Source organism: Aquarana catesbeiana, linkage group LG02 (genome assembly GCF_042186555.1).
Source record: "Aquarana catesbeiana isolate 2022-GZ linkage group LG02, ASM4218655v1, whole genome shotgun sequence".
Taxonomy (NCBI): domain Eukaryota; kingdom Metazoa; phylum Chordata; class Amphibia; order Anura; family Ranidae; genus Aquarana; species Aquarana catesbeiana.
In genome coordinates, this window is record NC_133325.1 from 185,140,812 (window position 1) to 185,159,541 (window position 18,730).

General features: G+C 46.8%; 1 protein-coding gene across 5 annotated transcripts in view; it reads right to left on the bottom strand.

Annotated features, from left to right (window-relative positions):
• Window positions 1-18,730, bottom strand: part of SPATS2 (spermatogenesis associated serine rich 2) — a 149,742-nt gene that overhangs the window by 15,256 nt on the left and 115,756 nt on the right. For all 5 annotated transcript variants that reach the window (XM_073614025.1, XM_073614024.1, XM_073614023.1 and 2 more), the window contains one exon: window positions 15,627-15,762. In XM_073614025.1, the coding sequence (XP_073470126.1) occupies window positions 15,627-15,762 (136 nt within the window). The remainder of the gene's footprint in view (window positions 1-15,626; window positions 15,763-18,730) is intronic.

An 18,730-nucleotide genomic window follows, 5' to 3' on the forward strand; every position in this document is an offset into this window, starting at 1 on the left:
TAATAATCATGTATGTCACTAAGGAAAGGGGAAAGGGGAATACAAACAGGTTGACTCTTAGCAGTCATTTACAAACAAAGCTCTATCTATAAAACAAGCATGCAATCTTTAGAAACAGCAATATACAAGGACATTAACCCATGACTACCAATCAGGTTTCAGTGGACTGAAGTTAAAACAGTAAAAGGTTAAATCTGATTTGTGAACAAAGGTCACAATGCGACTTGCGTTAAATGACTGAGCAAGCCCACAGTTGGCATGCGTGTAAGATCAGTGTGAAGGTCCTAAAACTCAAAGCATTCATAAAATTCTTACTAAAGCTTTGTTGTAGCAAAAACCTTTTATGTCTATCTAATTGGTGGTTTAAAGTTCTTTAAAGCTCAAGAATACGTTAGTTAATGTGGTTGTAAACCCTTACATATAATCAATAAAGTGACTGGCCTCAAGTGATACACAGAGATGAAACAAATCCTCCTACATAAGAGAAGATTGCAGATAAACAGGTACAACTTATCTACAGCCCTTCAAAGTCCAGATGTTATAAAGCTTGTCTAAGCTGTCAGGGAAAAAAAGGAGCAGAGAGCTGAAATAACGCAGAGCTCACTGAGAGCGGATAGGAGGGAAGGGACAAGAACAGAGCTGAGGCTGTCAATCAGCTGGTGATCCCTCGTGTCACTTTTTTTCTCTTGGGGTCAGCAAAACTTGTCAGAAGTGATTCATGCTGATAGTAGAGGAATGAGGCAGCAGACAGAAATGACACTTAGTGCTCCTAATTGAGGCAAATACACACTATAGAGGGATATGCTTTGTTCATATTTCATGTTTGAAACTTACAACCACTTGTGGAGGGCTCAGTAGCAAGTACTTAAACCTGCAGCTGTTGCACAGAAAGAAGCAGAGGGCACAGAAATAGAATTTAAAGGGCCAGTCCACCCAAAACAAGTGAACAATTGAGAGTTAAAACCAAATTTTTTAAACAGTTTGGGGACCCTGATGCCAAGATCTCTATGCTCGACTTCCTGGGTCTGTCCCCTGCTCTGACCATCATGCTGGGTTCCCTCTCTCCATGTTATTCTATATTTTGAGGCATGCAACTGGAGGATTTAGAACAGGGGTCTCCAAATTTTCCAAACAAAGGGCCAGTTTACTGTCCTTTAGGCTTTAGAAGGGCCAGACTATGGTAAGTGGGAGTAGAAAAGAATCTAGCATAGTGGGAGGAGAAATATACGCCCCATCTCTGGCGTCGGTGGGAGGAATAGTGCCCCATCTCTGGCGTCGGTGGGAGGAATAGTGCCCCATCTCTGGCGTCGGTGGGAGGAATAGTGCCCCATCTCTGGCGTCGGTGGGAGGAATAGTGCCCCATCTCTGGCGTCGGTGGGAGGAATAGTGCCCCATCTCTGGCGTCGGTGGGAGGAATAGTGCCCCATCTCTGGCGTCGGTGGGAGGAATAGTGCCCCATCTCTGGCGTCGGTGGGAGGAATAGTGCCCCATCTCTGGCGTCGGTGGGAGGAATAGTGCCCCATCTCTGGCGTCGGTGGGAGGAATAGTGCCCCATCTCTGGCGTCGGTGGGAGGAATAGTGCCCCATCTCTGGCGTCGGTGGGAGGAATAGTGCCCCATCTCTGGCGTCGGTGGGAGGAATAGTGCCCCATCTCTGGCGTCGGTGGGAGGAATAGTGCCCCATCTCTGGCGTCGGTGGGAGGAATAGTGCCCCATCTCTGGCGTCGGTGGGAGGAATAGTGCCCCATCTCTGGCGTCGGTGGGAGGAATAGTGCCCCATCTCTGGCGTCGGTGGGAGGAATAGTGCCCCATCTCTGGCGTCGGTGGGAGGAATAGTGCCCCATCTCTGGCGTCGGTGGGAGGAATAGTGCCCCATCTCTGGCGTCGGTGGGAGGAATAGTGCCCCATCTCTGGCGTCGGTGGGAGGAATAGTGCCCCATCTCTGGCGTCGGTGGGAGGAATAGTGCCCCATCTCTGGCGTCGGTGGGAGGAATAGTGCCCCATCTCTGGCGTCGGTGGGAGGAATAGTGCCCCATCTCTGGCGTCGGTGGGAGGAATAGTGCCCCATCTCTGGCGTCGGTGGGAGGAATAGTGCCCCATCTCTGGCGTCGGTGGGAGGAATAGTGCCCCATCTCTGGCGTCGGTGGGAGGAATAGTGCCCCATCTCTGGCGTCGGTGGGAGGAATAGTGCCCCATCTCTGGCGTCGGTGGGAGGAATAGTGCCCCATCTCTGGCGTCGGTGGGAGGAATAGTGCCCCATCTCTGGCGTCGGTGGGAGGAATAGTGCCCCATCTCTGGCGTCGGTGGGAGGAATAGTGCCCCATCTCTGGCGTCGGTGGGAGGAATAGTGCCCCATCTCTGGCGTCGGTGGGAGGAATAGTGCCCCATCTCTGGCGTCGGTGGGAGGAATAGTGCCCCATCTCTGGCGTCGGTGGGAGGAATAGTGCCCCATCTCTGGCGTCGGTGGGAGGAATAGTGCCCCATCTCTGGCGTCGGTGGGAGGAATAGTGCCCCATCTCTGGCGTCGGTGGGAGGAATAGTGCCCCATCTCTGGCGTCGGTGGGAGGAATAGTGCCCCTTCTTTGGCGTCGGTGGGAGGAATAGTGCCCCTTCTTTGGCGTCGGTGGGAGGAATAGTGCCCCTTCTTTGGCGTCGGTGGGAGGAATAGTGCCCCTTCTTTGGCGTCGGTGGGAGGAATAGTGCCCCTTCTTTGGCGTCGGTGGGAGGAATAGTGCCCCTTCTTTGGCGTCGGTGGGAGGAATAGTGCCCCTTCTTTGGCGTCGGTGGGAGGAATAGTGCCCCTTCTTTGGCGTCGGTGGGAGGAATAGTGCCCCTTCTTTGGCGTCGGTGGGAGGAATAGTGCCCCTTCTTTGGCGTCGGTGGGAGGAATAGTGCCCCTTCTTTGGCGTCGGTGGGAGGAATAGTGCCCCTTCTTTGGCGTCGGTGGGAGGAATAGTGCCCCTTCTTTGGCGTCGGTGGGAGGAATAGTGCCCCACCCATCATTGGAGCACAGGTGTGTCAGGAGGAGGCTGTCTCTGGAGCTGCTGCAGATCCGTGTGAGAGGGGACTGGTGAGGAAATCTATCCCAGCTCTCCTGGCCCCTTTCTGGGGAAGCCATGGAGGCCAGCAGGGCCTCTCCTGCTGGAAGCTCTCAGCCATCTCCTGGGCCATCAGGTGACATGCCTTCCTCTGTACAAGCCATGGCTTGTGATCTCTCTGCCCCTGGTAAGGATGAAGGCTCAGAGGCAATTCAGGAGCGAGTGGTGGCCGGGATTAAAGCCCTGAATAGGGAAAGAGACCAGCTCTATAAACTGAGAGCGGAGCTGAAGCGCTTGAGAAGGCAGCGTGAGGGCTTACACAGCCAGAAACGAGGGTCCATGGATCCGGAGATCCAACTGGCCAAGGTCCGGGTGGAACATCAGGAGACCATTGTGTCCATCATGGAAGGAAGAGATGGGCCATTTAAGGAAAAGTTCTGCAATGACAGAAGGTTTGCCAGGATGACAAAAATGGAGGTGGAGGAGGAGACCCCCAGTTCTGACCCCCTGCCCCCTCAGGGAGAGGTAAGCAGCCCCATGCCTTCCCAGGACTCAGGAGGCATGCTCAGGGCCATCCAGGCAATGGAGTCTCCTATACGGGAAGATCAGTTGGTGTTCCATGAGGAGGACATTACTGATAACATGCCTGACAAGGTAAAGCCTGTCAAGCCCCATGTGGTGCATAAAACTGTTTTTGTGAACACTGTGACTGATACAGACAATGTGCCCAGTGACAATCAGGCTGCTAATCCCATTTGTAGCAATGCTGTACCTGCTGATGCTACAGTACAGCAAAGTTTGCATTTAAAAAATGACATTCCTGCAGATGAACTGCAGCATTCAGCAGAGCCAATTAACCCCCCTTCAGCTGAGTCTAATGCTGTTTGCCCCACAGCTGCTGAGGACTCTACAGCACAGCTTCAGGAGACAGCTGGTATTGCAGCAGAAACTGTGATTATTCCTGATGGGAATGTGAATGTTTGTGTGACTGATAAAAATCATACCAGTACAAGTGTGATGAATAATGGTCCCAGTTCAAGTGTGATGGACAGTCCTACCAACTCCGTTCCAGCAGATAATAATAATTGTAATGTACAGACTAATGTAACATCAGTGTGGGGCCTTGGCCCTGATAAGCCTACATTTGCCCAGGTGGTACGTTCTGCTCCTGGTAGCTCCGCCCCCAAGAGGGTTTTCCCCCTGCGACCTACCACCTTGAGCACCCTGGGATCTGGTCTTGGGTCTCTGGCTTCTGCTGGGGGTCCAAGAAGAAATGTAGTGATTCTTAAATGGGAAGGTGGTGCAACCCCTCCAGCACGGCGTGCAGTGGTGGACATGATTTTGGAGATGGGTTTTGGGGCAAACGATCTGTATGCCCTAATACATGTTGCTGGGAGCCGGGAATATACTATTAGTTTCACCAGGCCAGAGGGTCTTGACCTGTTCTGGGAGAGATATGAGGCTCGGTGCAGGTCAAGACCCGAATGGGAAGGTCTGACTCCAGTTGCAGTTTCACAAAGGTCTACAGTGAAAAAAATCACAATTATTCTCACTAATGAGAGTGTTCCTGCTCGAGATCTAGAGGTCTGGTTAAAGAATTATGGTGAGGTATTGACTAAGCCCGATAAAATACTTGATGAGCGTAACATCTGGACTGGGGGTTGGTCGGTTACAGTCAGGTTGGCCAGGGATGGGAATGTTGTCCGTCACCTGCCCTCCTCAGCTTTTATAGGGAGGGATAGGATGACTATTTTCTACCCTGGTCAGCCGAAGCTGTGTCACCGCTGTGGAGAAAAGGGACATTTGAGCTCCTCCTGTTCAACCTTGATATGTTCAGTGTGTCGGGGTCAGGGTCATATGGCCAAGGACTGCACCGAGATGATCAGGTGCAACCTGTGCCTTGGCCACCCCTATAGCAGATGTCCTGAAGCCTGGCACAATATGGAGAAGGAGGTAATTGATGACATGTCAAGGCTGGACAGGATGGAGGGTGATGCCCCTGGTGTACCATCCTCCTCTGTGGTGACCGACTCCCCTGGTCCTGCTCAGGATCCCTCTCCAGTTCCTGTGGCCACCCCTCCTGTGTCTGTAAGTATTCCTTCTGTATCTGTCTCTGTGTCCCCCCAGCCTACTGTATCCCCTCCTCTTGTGTCAGAACCTTCCAAGTCTGTGCCCCCCGAGTCAGTTACCCCCCAGGAGTCTACCCCTCCTAAGTCTGATTCAAAGGGAGCACCCCCCCCACCAGGAGTGGTAGCGGGTACTAAAAAGGTTGCTTCTTCCTCTATAAAGAAGTCTTCTGTAAAGACTTCACAGAAAAAAGTAAGAGATGAGGGCATCTCTGAAGCTGACCTGCAGTACCTGGAGGAGAGAAGGAAGGTTGGGAAGCGGAAGAAGCAGGTGGTGAGGACGGAACAGGCTCCAGTGCCTGTCTCCAACCGTTATAGGTCCTATAATTGGGAAATTTCTTCATCTGGAGCTTCTTCGGAGCGAAGTTCTGATTCTGAGATGGAGTTTGAGGCGGCCTCAAGAAAGAGAGAGGCTTCTGGTGATGAGCAGCAGAGGGGAGCTAAGAAGCAATCCACCCAATAACCCAAATGGCGGTTCCCCCTCCGTTAAAAGTGGTGACAATAAATGTCGCCAGCATTAAGTCAGTAAGAGCTCGTTCTATGGCCTTCTTTTTGTTCAGCCAATTAGATGCTGAAATTTTATTTTTGCAAGAGACTAGGCTCACCTCCTTGGCAGATATTCATATGGCCAAGAGAGAGTGGAGGTATGGTCCATCTTACTGGTCTCTTGCGGCCGAGCCTTACGGCGGTGTGGCGGTGTTGTTTAAAACCGGCATGGTAACTGTCCGGCGGGTTATTGAGGTGGAGATTGGGAGATGTATGGTCTTAGACGTCCTTGTGGGAGGGCAGGACCTGCGCCTAATTAATGTTTATGGGCCGCACACAAAGTGGGACAGGAAATGCCTTTTTACAAGGATCAAGCCATTTCTTTTTACATCCCGGCAAGTGGTCTTTGGAGGTGACTTTAATACAGTAACTAGGCCCAAGGACAGGAAGGACTTCAAGGACAGGCTGGGATATGATAGCGTTTTTTTAAATAGTATGGTTAGGGATGCTGGTCTTGTGGATGTGCACATTAAGCACCTCCCGGATGACACTGGGTTCACCTTTCATCGAGGTAATAGTCAGAGTAGAATAGATAGGTTTTTTTTGAAGGAGACCTCTGCTTTCTCACCCCCAGTGGTGCAGGCAGTGGAGTTCTCTGATCACTGTATGCTATCTGTGGTCCTGAATGCTTCAGACGCCCCTCAGAGGGGTAAGGGCATCTGGAGATTGAATTCGACTCTACTCAAGGAAGAACATGTTAGACAATCCTTTGAGGAATTCTTTCAGGCACAGGTGACCATCCTGGACTTTTGTAGCAGCAAGGCTGAGTGGTGGGAGCTGACCAAAAAGAGGATTGCTGGATTCTTCAGGGGCCTAGCCAATAGAAAGCAGTTTAATAAATACATGACCTACCAACGTTTACGGAGGAAGCTGGATATTCTTGTCTCGAGAGGAGGAGATCCTGGGGCAATCTCCGAAGTGAAACTCCTTCTCAGGAAGTGTCAATATGACCGGCATGCCTCTTTGGTTCTGGAGAGGGACTATGGGAAGTACCACTCGCCTGACCCTTACCAGAACTGCAAACAAGGTGTAGCTGTTAAAACGGTCGTTGGCCTTAAGGACAGTACAGGTTCCTTGACAAAGTCCAGGTCAGGGATTCTGGAGGTCGTGAGGTCCTTTTATGCTGACCTTCTTGGGAGGAAAGAGCTTGACCGTGACAAGATGGAAAGCTTTTTGGACTCTACTCCAGGTCTAAATGATGAAGATGTCCCATTGATGAATTTGACAGAGGAGATCACAGTTGAAGAGGTGATGAGGGCAATTGAACAGCTTGCCATCAAAAAGTCACCTGGACCGGATGGCTTGACGGCTGAGTTTTACAAAGCTTTTAAGCCCATTCTGGCCCCACATTTGGTAGAGGTTTTTAACAGTTGCCTTGCAGAGGGGGTACTTCCCCCTTCCATGAGGCACTCAGCTGTGATTCTTCTTTCAAAGGGTAAAGATCCTTCGATGATTGAGAATTGGCGCCCCATCAGCCTTCTTAATGTCGATAGAAAGATACTGGCAAAGATCATTTTCTGGCGCCTATCGTCAGTAGCAGAGTCTTTGCTTTCTCGTCATCAGCACTGTTCGGTCCAGGGTAGGTGCACCTTCACAGCAGTTTTAGCTGTCCGGGAGGCCTTGGAGCGATGCAGGGCTGCAGGCTGGGGAAAGTATTTGCTGACATTGGATCAGGCAAAAGCTTTTGATCGTGTTAACCACGAGTACCTGTGGTTGCTCCTTAGTAAGTACGGTCTGCCGGGTGGTTTTGTCAATTGGTTAAAAGTCTTGTATAAGGGGGCAGAAAGCTTTCCTCTTGTTAATGGTTGGGTTGGGCAGTCCTTTGAGGTTGGCTCTGGGGTGCGCCAGGGTTGTCCCGAGTCCCTTGCTCTATGTGTTTGCAATCGACCCCTTCATCAGGAGGCTAGAGAGCGGCATGTTGTGTGGGGTGCCAGTGGGGCTCCCAGGTGAGCAGCCTTTGAGGGTTGTTGCCTATGCGGACGATGTGTCCGTGATTGTCACTGGGGCGGATGAAGCAGAGGAGGTGGTCTCTCTGACATCACGGTATTCTGAAGCATCAGGCTCCAAGATCAATCAGGAAAAGACTGAAGTTTTCTGGATGGGAAAGGAAGGTGAGGGTTTTGATCTCCCGGACACCTTTCCAGTGCCCCAGGAAAGAATTAAGATTCTAGGCATTGAATTTGGACCTGGTGATTATGGCCTCAAAAACTGGGAAGGCAGACTGGAAATTGCCAATACTAAGGTGGTCAGCTGGAAGAGATGGAAGTTATCTATGAGGGAAAGGGTTGATCTGATTAAGACTTACCTGATTCCGATCTTCTTGTATGTCAGCTTTGTCTGCATCTTGCCAGTGTCTCTCTATGCTAGGGTCAGTAGTGTGTTCTTCCAGATGTTGTGGGGGAACAGACTGAACCCCATCAAGAGGAATGTCACCTATCTATCCAGGAGGGAGGGTGGCTTAGGTATGGTCAACCCAGTTCTTTTCTTTTCACTGCTTTTTCTCAAGTTTAACATTGGTAATATGCTTGCAGTGGAACCTCCTGGATGGGTAGGCATCTTTAGATCTTGGTTTAGGCCTTTTCTGCGACTTTGGGAAGAGGGTGGCCAAGTGAAGAATCTCAGGGGTCATCGTGGTCAGCTACCAGCCTATGTCGCTCCGTGCCTGAAGTTACTACGGCAGTGGCGATTGTCGGCTGAAGATCTCAGATCGGTTCCGAGGAAAGTCCTTATGAGTCGAGTCTTGAGCGAAGTCTTTCATGACCCACTGGCCTTAAGGGATTGCCCAGGCCCAGTTTTGAGGGCAGGGTTAAGACTGATTAATTTGGACAGAGTACCTCCTAAATTTAGGGATCTGGCCTGGTTGTGCTTCCATGGGAGGCTCTATGTTAGGGGCAATTTGAAATTCCGCAGTGGGGTGGATCGTAGCTGTCCTCGGGAGGAGTGTGCAGGTGAGGAGGAGACTATGGACCATTTTCTGCTTCATTGCCCCTTTAACATAGAAGTGTACAAACAGGTGGGGCGGGCCCTCGGTGTCCCTTTCCTCTCCAGGCTGGGTTATGCTGAGTGGGTGTATGGAGCATTCAATACTGGTGGGCTTTTTTGTTTAGATACACTTTTTCTAGTTAGCCTAGTAGTCCGTTATTTCACTTGGAATGCACGGTGTCAGGTCTGCATTCGGCGTAAAATCCTTCCTGTTCAGGTGGTGGTGTATGACATTCTGCATGAGGTGGAGAAGATTCGGGTGCTCGAGAGAGACAAGCGGAGTCAGGGGGCTTGGTTGAAGGCGTGGAGGGGTTTCAAGCCTCCCTGACTGCCAGGAGTCTCTTTCCCGGGTGTGGCTGTCTGTCTCTTATCATCCTAGATTATTATTATTTGGATTTATTTTTTGATAAATGGCTGCGTACATAGGTGATGGGTTGTGCCTCTTAGGCCCTCTCTGCTGCTTTATGTAAATAATTTTGGTAGTGGATTATGTATATATTGTATATATTCTGAACATGGATGTGTATTCCTTGGATTTATGTTGAAGTTTTGTACTTTGGTTTTGTTTTTTACTTTTGTATAAAATTGGTTGCTTGATTCTTTTTAATAAAAGATCAATAGTGCCCCTTCTTTGGCGTCGGTGGGAGGAATAGTGCCCCTTCTTTGGCGTCGGTGGGAGGAATAGTGCCCCTTCTTTGGCGTCGGTGGGAGGAATAGTGCCCCTTCTTTGGCGTCGGTGGGAGGAATAGTGCCCCTTCTTTGGCGTCGGTGGGAGGAATAGTGCCCCTTCTTTGGCGTCGGTGGGAGGAATAGTGCCCCTTCTTTGGCGTCGGTGGGAGGAATAGTGCCCCTTCTTTGGCGTCGGTGGGAGGAATAGTGCCCCTTCTTTGGCGTCGGTGGGAGGAATAGTGCCCCTTCTTTGGCGTCGGTGGGAGGAATAGTGCCCCTTCTTTGGCGTCGGTGGGAGGAATAGTGCCCCTTCTTTGGCGTCGGTGGGAGGAATAGTGCCCCTTCTTTGGCGTCGGTGGGAGGAATAGTGCCCCTTCTTTGGCGTCGGTGGGAGGAATAGTGCCCCTTCTTTGGCGTCGGTGGGAGGAATAGTGCCCCTTCTTTGGCGTCGGTGGGAGGAATAGTGCCCCTTCTTTGGCGTCGGTGGGAGGAATAGTGCCCCTTCTTTGGCGTCGGTGGGAGGAATAGTGCCCCTTCTTTGGCGTCGGTGGGAGGAATAGTGCCCCTTCTTTGGCGTCGGTGGGAGGAATAGTGCCCCTTCTTTGGCGTCGGTGGGAGGAATAGTGCCCCTTCTTTGGCGTCGGTGGGAGGAATAGTGCCCCTTCTTTGGCGTCGGTGGGAGGAATAGTGCCCCTTCTTTGGCGTCGGTGGGAGGAATAGTGCCCCTTCTTTGGCGTCGGTGGGAGGAATAGTGCCCCTTCTTTGGCGTCGGTGGGAGGAATAGTGCCCCTTCTTTGGCGTCGGTGGGAGGAATAGTGCCCCTTCTTTGGCGTCGGTGGGAGGAATAGTGCCCCTTCTTTGGCGTCGGTGGGAGGAATAGTGCCCCTTCTTTGGCGTCGGTGGGAGGAATAGTGCCCCTTCTTTGGCGTCGGTGGGAGGAATAGTGCCCCTTCTTTGGCGTCGGTGGGAGGAATAGTGCCCCTTCTTTGGCGTCGGTGGGAGGAATAGTGCCCCTTCTTTGGCGTCGGTGGGAGGAATAGTGCCCCTTCTTTGGCGTCGGTGGGAGGAATAGTGCCCCTTCTTTGGCGTCGGTGGGAGGAATAGTGCCCCTTCTTTGGCGTCGGTGGGAGGAATAGTGCCCCTTCTTTGGCGTCGGTGGGAGGAATAGTGCCCCTTCTTTGGCGTCGGTGGGAGGAATAGTGCCCCTTCTTTGGCGTCGGTGGGAGGAATAGTGCCCCTTCTTTAGCGTCGGTGGGAGGAATAGTGCCCCTTCTTTGGCGTCGGTGGGAGGAATAGTGCCCCTTCTTTGGCGTCGGTGGGAGGAATAGTGCCCCTTCTTTGGCGTCAGTGGCAGTAGTATTCCATTGGAGAAATTAGGCTCAAGTGTTGGTGTCAGTAGAAATAATAGTGCTTCATCTTTGGTGTCAGTGGGAGGAAAAGTGCCCCAAGGGCCAGGTAAAGGCAAAAAAGGGCCTCATCCAGCCCACAGTTTGGAGAACATTGATTCATGACATTCAAAGATGAGGAGAGGAAACGCTGAAAGCTCCATAGGAACAGAGTTGTAACTCAAATGAATGACATGTTGGAAGTCAGACAGCCTCAGCCCACCATGCTCCACCTTTACCAAAACACGTTCAGGTAATGACACTTTTACACTATATTCACACAAAAATTATTTAACACAATGATTACACTGGCTGCATGGTATCTCCAGACTCCATACTTTATCACTGGGACAAAAATTGATGGAAATCTCCCCATCGGAAGCCTGGACCACAAAAAACAGTGAAAATTCAATCAGACTATTCTTACAGAAAAACGCTGTGCCTTATTGGCTATGGGACTAAAGTGCTTTAAAGCTGAACTTTACCCATAACAACTTGATAAAAAAATAATGTTCTTTAGCAAGGAACATACATTGCATATTACTAATTTTGCTACCATCATTAGTGTCTGCTGTAAATTGCCTCCAGCATTGCTCCCATTTCCGATTGCCGGAGGTTGCCATTTTGCTGAAGCCCAGAGTCTCTGAACAGTAGTAAATCATAACATCGATTTAATGGTTTGAAAAAAGTTACATTCCTGTCAGGATTGCTAACTGTCACATCTGCGTGTGACCTCAACTAAACTGTCAAATAATCAAATAGTTGGTGTACTAACAGATCACACGTGCAGCACCATGGTAGTTGCAGATCAAACAAAAGCAGCTTCCTTGGTTGTAAAGGATAGGAGGGCTTAATTCCGCTTGAAAAGGCTGTCAGCAGATCGGTCTCTACAAATTCATCAGTGCCTAAAAATGTAGAGCAACTGCGGAGCAGGGTTAGACAGTCTATTATTGAATTTTAAACAGTACAGGCACTTATTTTTAAAGTTTTACATAGCTATACCTGCAAAAGGGGCCAGCTCGAAGTAATCTAGCAGGAATTTTTCTGACTAAGTTCCTCTTTAGGGCTTATTTCCTTACAAAAAAAAAAAAAAATGGTCATGAGAAGAAAAAATAATTATTCTGGTTTTGAAAATGCTAGATGTCCAACTGTCATGCTGACCTTTGAATGTCAATTCTATGAGCCAGAAGAAAGTCAGAACTTTGGATATTTATACTTCTGTTTTTATATTTATGTCTTTGACATAGAATGGATTTAGGCCAGAAGACGAGAATAAAAGCCTGGGCAAATGCAGCCTACATATTTTTTTTTTTCTTTTACAGGTGACTTTTAAACTGCTGGTATGAACCTAGTATTGGGACAGCTCTATTACAGCATTCAATTTACTGGTTTCACAGGAAAAAAAAAAATTACTTAAACATTTGCTGCTTTTGTATCTGCTGTGCAGAAAAGAGCAAGACAACACCCTTACTTAGAAAAAAACTGTCCTGAAGCTGGAGTAAAAGTCTGTCCCTGTATATTTATTGAAGGAGTTCCCAGCTGGCTGAGAACCAAAGCAGCTGAGAGGAGTTTCTTTTTCTCCACTATACGGAACCAAGCTTCCTGGTTCACACTCCGTCTGCACGCAACTCCGGGAAAGAAACGGCTTAGGTGCTGAAGCATCTGGCAACACAAACAGAGCTACTGACGTCTATACTCTGCATGCAAGTAAAAACAAATAAGCCAACACTGACATTTAACTAAACCTTTCTGCTTTAAAGAAACAGTATGTAACGTAAACCTATAAAGTTACAGCCAATGATGCTGTTAAAAACATTCATCTTGTTTGGGGTAAACAATAAAAAGCTTAGCTTATGATGCAGAGGGAGTTTTCTTGACATGGTCCTGTAACTTAACCGTCTTTAATTTAACTTGATGACCGCAGAGAGAGTGGTCACAGGCACAGTTTGAGGAGAATCACCTAATACAGTAATAATTTGCTAAACCACTATTTGCCACTCGGCATTGGGGAAAAAAAAAAAAAAAAAAATTACCTCCAAAACATAGAATTTAAATTAGATAAAGCTGGCCATACGCGAGTCAGTTTTTTTGCTTCAACCAAGAGTTTAAAGGAAAAGTAACTGACCCGATTTCCCCATCCACACATTCAAGGTGGATGGGATAATCCTCCCGCTGTGTCTTTGTATTCTGCAGCAGGGAGACTTTCCCATCAGAATACACTGATCAGCGCTGCAGCCTACTGCCTGCAGCGCAAAAAATGACAGGGTGGTCATTGACAAGACAAATTAATTGACAGAATTCTGAATAACTGGTATACAAAAGTTAGTAAGAAATTAATCTCTTCTAAAACAAAGATGGGACATGTATATCTCTTGAAAAGTGGACTTCCTTTATTTGAAGAACTAAGCCTAAAATATAAGAACTCCCATTTAAAGTACCACTGGTTGCCTTCCGAAAGATCCTGGTATTGCAAACTTTTAATTGCTCCAAAATATTACTATAGGATATCATGCATAATGAGTTCATGAGATTTTTCTGAAGATTTAACTGAATAGCAACCATTATTGATTTTGATTGATCTTTGCATTTGTTATTCCAAAAACTTTTAGGAAAATACATGTGCACACCATTATCACACCAACAGAAAAATGCCACTGAACCCTCACAATTTTAATGTAGCCATGCTGCATATACAGTAATAAATCAAAATAAAAAAGCTGCAGCAATCTAGAGTCAGACTCTGGCTCTTTGGCACAAAGCAGAGGGCTGGCTCTCCTGTAGGCAGACACCCTTCACCCCGCCACCCCCCAGCACCAATCAAGAGTACTCTTACAACCCAAGAAGAACCGTGGTTTAGTGCACTGGCTATTGGTCATGATGGGCCTACTGCTTTGTGTGAGAGCACCACGGTCCTACTCTACAGATTCTTGCAGCACAGGGTATGTTAACCTTCGCTGCAGCACTTAGCAGTTACATAAAAATTAAAAGAAGATCTGATTTATTGATGTACAGTATATGCAGCCTGGATGCATTGCAGTACTAAAGTATGTAGTTTCAACTAGACTGTAATCTTATCCAGCTGTGCAGTGTCAGAATTTTCTATATAGAAAACTTAAGAATCGGGGGGGGTGGGGGGTGGGGGGTGGGGGGGGGGGGGGGAATAATGAATATGAAATAGTTAAAAGTACTATTCCAAAAGATTAGAGAGGAGGCCATCACCAACTTCTCCTCAAAATGATATCTGCCTGGCTATCATGTGCATTTAATGGATTCAATACGGTGAGGCACTGACCTGAAACATATGGGGGGTATTGACAGAGAAAGAAATATTTTAATAAGTAAAGAGGTATTAGCACAGCAGCTATAAATGACAGGACAGAGCTGGGTTTGTCACAGGATTATGTTCAGCTGAGCATGTTTGTCAGTGAGGCAGGGTTATCATGGGTCATAAAAATACTCCCTTGCACAATGCAGGACTGGCGTGGCAAGTGTGTGCCATAAAGGTGCTGAAGAAACGAAACAGCCCAAGGCCATGCTCCCTGACAGTTCACGGTAGGAAACGAAACAGAGGGATACGCATCGCTGACAGCAGGGCAGGCAAGCTTTGAGTTACAAGTGAATTTACAGGAGAATTACAGTACACCATAAATTGTTAACATGCTCATAAAAGAGAACCACTCACTCATAGCAGAAGTATCAACTGCTATACATGAAGATGTTATTCTTATATTTAATAATATTAATATAAAAGGAAAAATTATATTCTTATATTTATATACAAGGAAGAAAAATGATCAGGACAAAATCTGCAAAGATAGTGGATAGAGGAAGATTCACTTCATTAGAAATGAATTGAGCACATGCTCAATTCAATTTCACACCATGGTATGATTTAGTGCATTTCACTTAATAACAGATATGTACAAGGAATGAATTCAACACAATTTGCTGTAGAAGCAAGTGGTTACAGTCTTTCAGGTCCAAGGTTTATATTAAATCAGAGGCACTATTTGCAGGGAGATTTTTGTTTTTTCCGGTGTTTGTGAAGGTTTCCTCTGCTTTCTCTAGTTTCTTCATACCAATCCAAAAATGTATTAATATATATATATATGGCAACCACCCAGAGCTGTTGCAACACTGCGTATAGGTGTATAGGTAAGTACATTAGACTGAGGAACCAGAAAAAAAAAAAAAAATGAAACATTCCTAGGTACTCTGTAAATCACTGCGTAATACACATGTGTCAAACTCAAGGCCTGCGGGCCGAATCTGGCCCTAAAGGTGATTTTATGTGAACCTCACACCTCTCCTGCAGCTGCGGCACCCCCTCCTTGCCTCAGCAGCAGAGGACAAAACTCCTCCTACAGATCCTGCGCCTCTCTGTGCAGCCACAGCACCCCCCTCGTCTCTAACCCCCCTGGTCTCAGCATTCAGCAGATTCTGGCAGCTGACTCCAGCCCCCCTCTGTTCCTCCTTCAGATCCTGCACGTTCTATATCCCAGCTCTGACTCCAGCCTCCTCCCACCAGCAGCACATGGTAAGGGGGGTGCACTGTAATGAAAGGGAGGGTGGGGGACTCTTGACATCTGATGTGGGGGGTGGTGCTCTGGGCATCTAGTCTTCAGATACAAACGGCCCTTTGACGGCAACCATAATGCTGACAGATAGCGGTCTGCAATGAAATAGAGTTGACACCACTGGTGTAATATGGCCATGCTTTATATCAATAAAAAAAAACAATGCCCTTTATCTGGCCACTGAGGAGAAAGAATTATACAAAACTACGTATATAAAATATAATCATTCTGATGTCAAGGGTTGCCACAGTCTTGCGATACAAGGAAGAGAATGCCACTAGATATAAAATCAGCAAAAGCTTACCAGCTCTGCAGTTCATGAAAAACCTGCTTCATTTTCTTGATAGAGCTGTCCATTTCTTCCTTTACTACTATGCGATAACGTGCCAAGGACACGGAGCATCGCTGTAAGTCCTTAACAGATTTCTCAATGTTGGCACCTGCAAAATACAAATGTCTTAAGAAACACTGGTCTCTTAACAGACAGGACAGCTTTGAACAGCATACCTAAAATCATTTTTTTTGTCAGATTGTGATAGGGGGTTTCAGTAGAACAGGTATGTGTAAGTATGAAGCATTAAGGTTACCATTCACAACTTCTGGGAACTGTTAAATCATTTGAGATTCTGTTCAGCCAATTTTGTAATTCACAATCTCCAGCTACATTTCATAGTCAGAAAGGGGATACCATATTTTAGAGAGATCAGCAACACAGCTGGGTCATCTCACTACTTATCAAGCCTTTGGACAATAATCAGACAGAAGTACACTAATGAAGTTATCTGTGCCCTGTCCTTCAGTAAGCATGTCCCTCTGTTTTCAACCAACAGAACTGTATGACAAAGCAGAGGCCAACTGGCTGACATTTTGACCTTCCCCACAGAGTTATGCTGTGCAGAAGATTACAGGTGGTTAATACACAGGATATTCAGGGTACTTATACCGGGCCGGTTTAAAACTATATTTTTCTAATTTTAAGGAATACAGCAACGGTGTTCATTTTTAAAAATACAAATGACGTTTTACATAAATAAATTTTCTTGCTGACATTTGTGCCACCTACATGTGCTTATTCTTTACTGATTTTAGAAAAACACAATTTGGATTTAGCTTAACTTAGAGCTATATGCCTTATTAACTGTGCCCTAATAGGTTATGACTTACAGCCTGGTAGTACCTTCCTAGAGAAACACATACACCTTGTTTAGGCAGGCTATTAGAAACTCTAATCAGACAGGCTATACTTCCTTCTGTCGGCTTAAGCTTTGCATTGACGGAACAAAATTCAGACCATACAGCATGGATCGGCTAAATTTCAGACTCTGTGTAGCCCTCCCTGTTAGACAGAAGTCGATCATTAAATCAACTTCCGTTGAATGAACACGCTGAAAAACCTTTGTTGCTCAGTGGCTGCAGCCAATCAGCTGTAGCCACTGAGCAGTGTATTCTGACAGTAGAATTTGTCCTACAATTGTGCCATTTGAAATGCACTTGAGTTTTGTGTGACATGAACAACTGAATCCTTTGCGACTTGCTATGGGACAAACACTACTGAGCCCTGAACTGTGGGAGTTACTCACTTCTGAACCCTGCATGAAACACATTCCAGAGCTCTGCACCCTGTGCAACACACTCCTGAGCCCTGCACCTTATACACTTTGTTGTAAATGTCACTTGACCACTACTGCAGTATGCTGGGCTTTAGATGACATGCTCCTGATCACTGTGCGCTTTAGGTGATATTTTACATAACATACTTAAAACCATATGGTTTCAACAGTTGTCAGTTGCTAAGGAGTCATCATTTTATGAAGCTCTTCCTTAAGGTAGGTGAAATGCACATGTATGGGAAGAGTTTTAATTTTTACAAAATGAGTGTGCCGAATGTTGTACATGCCTGTTAGGCTCTCGCTTGTGGCACAGTAATTAAAAGAACACGGGTCACAGGAGTGCAGAACTAACTGCACTTCGGTGATTCACAGGGGAAGTATGGCCAAAGAGACTTTGACCATACTTCTTCTTTAAAGCATATTGTGTGGTACAAGGACTGTGGCATGTGTGTGTCAAGTATACAGCGAGTTATTTAACCATGACCCTTTAGCACCATTGCACTGATAACAGGGTACTCATTGAGCAGTATCTGAAGTGGAGATCTATAACTTTTTTCCCCCTTTTTATTAAATTTGTTCCCCCTTTTAAAAGTACCAACAAGTTGCCTGCCGTTGGGCCACATGGGTTGTCCCTTCATGCCTCACTCCCTGAGAGGATTTTTGAACACCAGAAATAGATTTTCTAGACTCTAGTCTAGCATCATGGTTAATATTTAATATCTTTAGTGTTCTCCTGGGCAGGCAGATGTGGATGCTCTTATGATTGGACAATACACTGATCTACTGGACTGTTATCTTTTTTGCAAATAAAAAAAAAATACATTAAACGTAAAATCCAGTTTTTATAATCATTGTACAGAGGTGTACGATATATCATAGGAATGCCTATTCATTAACCTCCCTGGCGGTATGATTCTTTCGGATTTTAGGTGCTGAAAGCGGTACAATTATTTTGCATGGAAATTTGGCGTTTTATATTGTAGGTCTGTAAATCTTAACAATAACACACTTAAATCTGTCCAAACCAGAGTCTAGTAGATATCCCGGGTATGATAAAGTTTGAAACACAAAAACATAAATTATAATATAATAAATAAAAATAAATAATTAAAAAAAATAAAAATAAATAGTAATAAAATAAATTTCCCCACAATTCACTATCGCTCAATTCTGCAAGTGTTCCTTTTTACTATCGCTGTTTTCTAGCTGGTCTAAAGCCACTTTTGACGTAAAGGGACACTTTTTGGTTGCTATGGACAATCTCCAGTTTCCAGGCAGAAAGAACAGTGTATATCATGTAAAACTGCATGCAGGGCATGGGCCAAAGCACTGGGGACAAAAGGGATGTGAAATCATTTCATACAGTACTGTAATATTACAGTACTGTGTTATGATTTTCACTTTTTTTGAATTTGCCGCCAGGCTCCGCCCCCGTGCGTCGCGACGCTCGCAGGGAACGGAGCCTGGCACAGAGAGGCTTCGGAGGAGGACACAGCCCGCGGACACTGCGGGGGACATCGCAGGATCCCGGGGACAAGGTAAGTAACCTGCACCAGGATCCTGCGATGTAATCCCGAGTGTGGCTCGGGGTTACCGCTAATGGTGCTGAATTTTAACCCCGAGCCACACTCGGGAAAACCGCCAGGGAGGTTAAAAGCACTATAGTGGTTGAAATCTAAATATAAGCAGTAAAGTCACGATATTCTTACAAAATGACTCCTTTAACTTGAACGGTTTGTTAAATGCAAATCAGGACAGTGTGATAAGAATGGAGGATTTGGTGTCAGCTGTTCACAAT